This window comes from Pinus tabuliformis, chromosome 6, assembly GCF_031772625.1.
Source record: "Pinus tabuliformis cultivar Carrire ecotype Pingquan chromosome 6, CPIR1, whole genome shotgun sequence".
In the NCBI taxonomy this organism is placed as follows: Eukaryota; Viridiplantae; Streptophyta; class Pinopsida; order Pinales; family Pinaceae; genus Pinus; species Pinus tabuliformis.
Window position 1 is genome coordinate 1,517,190,670 of NC_142292.1, and position 4,793 is coordinate 1,517,195,462.

At 32.5% G+C, this 4,793-nt stretch overlaps 1 protein-coding gene across 1 annotated transcript; it reads right to left on the reverse strand.

Annotated features, from left to right (window-relative positions):
• Positions 1–653: 653 nt before the first annotated feature.
• Positions 654–1,382, reverse strand: LOC149264452 (cysteine-rich repeat secretory protein 38-like). The gene has a single exon (XM_089399021.1). The coding sequence runs from the start codon at positions 1,380–1,382 to the stop codon at positions 654–656; it is 729 nt and encodes a 242-aa protein (XP_089255147.1).
• Positions 1,383–4,793: the final 3,411 nt, after the last annotated feature.

Below are 4,793 nucleotides of genomic sequence, written 5' to 3' on the forward strand. Positions count from 1 at the left end.
ATATGAACAAAGCTCGAAGGGACATAAGATGAATTGATGTCCAAGAAATCTTGCGAGGAAAAGTTGTCACATTCTTCAAAGTCGACTACCCCACAAAACGAAGAGCCCAACAAATCATTGTCTTTATATAAGATAACATGAATAGTAAGTGAAATAGCAACCTCGATATAGGTGCGAGACAATGCAAGTTGGTGGACTTAAGTAGCATAGTCAATTTTGCACTTGTTAGATAATATTGTCTTAAATTGATATGTTTTTGTCTTAATTCTTAATTATATTAAATGAGTTTCATCTTAACTCGTCATTGTATTAGCTAAAACAATGAACAATGAGTCCAAACAAAACTATAACAACATACAACAGACTCGTAACAACATAGAATAGACTCTGATAATATGAGGACAATTTAAATTTCTCTATTATTATGAAAAATACATATGAAGCCATCACTAGATTTTTTATGGCATATCTTCATGTATATTTTGAGAAGAGAAAGTACAGAGGCGTGAAAATATAATATAAGAAAGACAAGGCATGGCATATATAGCTTCATGGCTATTTTTGAGAAAACGGTAGAGAGCGGAGAAAATATATTAAAGAAAAGGACAATATTTATTTCGATGAGCATTCCTTCGTGAGAGCATATATGAGGTCTAGAAGGGATATATCTCGAATCGTACAGAGCAACTGCCCAGATAAATTTGAGCTCCCATCTGCGAAGAACAGCAGTTATTCAACAATCCAATGGCTTGTCTCAGACAGGCACGGCAGTCGGGCGCTGCAAGTGTTGTGAAGCACATTTGTAATCCATAAACGGTGACAGAAGAATGTTTCACCACCCGTGCTCCGGTGGCGAATCGATTGACGTGTAAGGGAGCTTTCCGTGCGAGAGTTGCCATGAGATTGGCGAGAGTGTGATTGAAACCATGAATATTACTGTTGCTCTTCGCACTCTCAAGAGAATAGGCAACGCTGGTATCGAGAGCAGAGGCGAAAGTGTAATTCTCATAGCGAATGAAGCAGAATTCGAACTGAACACGAGCGCTTATGGCGTTGGGGCAGCCTTGAAAAGCCCTCTCTAACGCTGCAGCGGAACAGATTTGGCACTCATGGCGAGAGACGTCGGGCCTGCATTGCACAAGCCCCTGGACTCCGCCATATGTACGTGTCGCCAATCCGCCCCTGGGGGCAGCGCCATTCACCAGGGATTTCAATAGCCTCTTCAGATTCCTCTCGTATCCACTGCCACTGCTGTATTTGTTCGCATTGCACCGACCGTAGATATAGGAATCCGATATTTGCGCCCCATGATCCACAACCGAAGGTGAAACTGAAATTGAAATTGAAATGGAAATTACATTAAATAACAGCAGTAAGGTCATCCAAGTACACCACCGCCATCCTATATTATTCATGCCTTCCATCCTATATCTCTAGTGAGTAGCAGAGATTAGAGACAGCGGCACTAAATGGTATATACCGAGACAAGACGGAATGGTTTTATAGCTATAGCCGGAGGATACGATGCGGAGACAAACCAAATTTAACACATCATCATTAAGATATTGAAAAATTTAGCACATCATCATTAAGATATGGCAAAATTAAACACATCATTAAGATATTGCAAAAGGATTAAAGAATTTGTGACAGAACGCACATCATCATTAAGATATGGCAAAATTAAACACATCATTAAGATATTGCAAAAGGATTAAAGAATTTGTGACAGAACGCACATCATCATTAAGATATGGCAAAATTAAACACATCATTAAGATATTGCAAAAGGATTAAAGAATTACCAGTATTATCTCAAAACTATACTGGTATTAATAACGGACGAACAAAAATAAACAGTGATTACGATGTTGCAAAAAATGCATAACAGAAATCATGCTTAAAACTAAATTGGTATTAATAAGAAATTAATTTTTTCATTCATAATTATTTTAAATTTTGTATTTATCTAGTATGAAATATATGATATCTCTTTTTTATTTTATCAAATGGCTAATTGATTTATTTTGTCAAATTAATAATTAATTTTTTCATACTAAATAATATTTAAAAAAATGCCTGTTAAGTTTTTTTTGTTTTATTTGCAAATTATTGAATTTTGAAATAGAATGTTTTAGAATATGAATATTTAGAACCTAGTTAGGAGAATAAAGGATTCAAAATGGATTTTCCCTTGAGGAAAGAAAAAGATAACCATATCTTAGGTTGTATCATCCCGGAGGGGCTAAATACCATACCAATGAATCATCCAATGGAGAGAGGTAGATGCTTCCTTATGTTAGTGACGTTTTATATTGGCCTTATTCTAGAGAAAACCACACTATTATAAAAAGCATGATGGTATGACTAAAATTGGATGTACCATAAAAAATTGTAAGAATACTGTCAATTTTTTTTTCTTAATCAACCCAAATTCATTGTTATTTTGATGACACATCTTGAGTAAGTCATAATTACAACGGTATTCTCTGAACCATTGTAAGAGTGACATAATTTTAGGGTTGTCGTAATGTTGATGAGTGGCCTTTTTATCTATCCACTACACTATTAATGGATGGTTGAGTCCTTTTTTTTTTTTTTTGGTCTACTTTGCTTTTACTCGGTCAACTATCATCAAAGTTTCAATGGTAAGTAAATTTATAAATATGTTTCTTTTAAGATATTTTGTGACATTTTCACTATAAGTATAATGATTCTAAAAAAAAATTTGATGTCTTTTTGTCAACTAAAAAAAATTTAATCTTATAAATATATCAACTATATTACAAAATATAATATATCTAGTATGCTACTCAATTTTATAATATAATTTTTACATAATTCTTTTGTAAGGAAGAATATCAACAAATATTAGTGGGGGAAATCATGGGGATGATGGTAGATGCTATTTCCCTTGTACTAAATGCAGGGGCTTACAGACTGTAAGAGTTTTAAGGGAAACAAATGAAATACATTGTAGGAAACATGGGCACATTGAAGATGAGCCGAAGGAATATTATTCCTTGGTAAGCTCTATGTCCATTATCTATTTTGTTTATATTAATTGTATTTGTAAATTTTTATATTGTTATAATATTTCTTATGCAAAATAATTTTTACTTGCATGATTGCTTCTATTTATAATGTCAATTTGCCCCCGTAGGGAGTGTTCAAATACGCCAAGAAGTAGTATAAATATTGTACAAGTTGAGGAAAAAAGAGAAAATATTGAAGATCAAGTTAAACATCCTATGGAACAAGATGACAAAAATAACATAGTTCAAGATGATGGGAGAAATAAATTGATCCAAGACTTGTTCAATCAACTAGTCAATGATGAGGGTGAGGGCAATGATGATAATATTCTTGATGAACCTTTGTCAAAAAAAAAAAAAAAAAAAAAAAAAACACCACTTCATGAAGGATCAATAGAAGCTATTCTTCGCTATAGTATTGTTACTGACATTAAAGGTTTTGAATGGCTTGAAAAACCCTTGTATTACACAAATCATAAGTCATGTAATATGTTTCATCACATATTATAGATAAAGGTCAATACTTTTATTCTTATAGTGTTAATTAACGTGCAAAAAAGGAATGAAATATTCACGATTAATATTATTTTTACTAACTAGCAATCTTTTATGTTGTAGATTGTTAAGTGAATTTTTGGTACCATAATCAAGTATGTTACCTCACACATACTGATATTTACATGTTGTTATGAAAGAAATTGGAATGAAGTATTAAGTTATAGATAAATGTCCTAATGATCATATTACATACTATCAAGAACATGCATTGAAAACAAATTACCTGCAATGTGAGAGTAGTAGATATAAAACCAATCAAATAAAAAAAAATGTGGCTCAAAAGGTTCTTCGACATATTCCCATAATTCCATGTTTGCAACAATTATTTAACTGCTAAAGCATAGCACGGTTATAGATTACCATGGATAGAAGAGAAGTGGACATGGTGTTCCTCGAATGCCTACAGATGGTTATGCATTTAGGGAAATTGAGGAAAAGTGGTTGCATTTAATGAATGAACCTTGTAATTTTAGGCTTTCATTGGAAACTGATAGTGTTAATCCATTTGGAAAGCTCAGGTCCATTTACTCAGTGTGGTGAATTTTTGTTATCAACAATAACCCTCCTCCTTGCATGTCGATAAAGAGGGAGCACATATTGTTGACAATGATTATTCCAAGTATTTGTTTACATTAATTTTTCGAATGTAGCATTTTCATTGTCTTGTTTGTTGGATAATATCTTATATTTTTTTATTTACTTATATATGTACATATCATAGCATTAATTATGTGTAATTTAAAACAATTTCTAGGTAAGCACCAAGTTAAATATACGGATCTATATTTTGAGCCTCTCATCGATGAGTTACTAAATGTATGGGTTGACATCACTATGTATGACATTTGTAAACCAATAAGGTGGAAAAAATTTCAATTACATAGAATACTTGTATTGACAATTCATGATGCCCAAATACTAAAACATTTTTGTGGTATGTAACGTTCTAATATTGTACTTTAATAGTACATATTTATCTGAAGATATCATGCATGATTTTTAAATAATCCCTTCGTATAATTGACATTAGTCCATCTCTTAATGTAGTTCTTCAAACAAAGTGTAAATTTGAATGTCCACTTTGTGGTCATAAGTTGAAATCTCACCATTCAAAAAAAAATATGAAAGGAGGTGTTTGATGAGTAGAGGTACTTCCTCTCTAAGGACCATAGGTATTGTGCTTTAGGAAAGAAGGTGCTT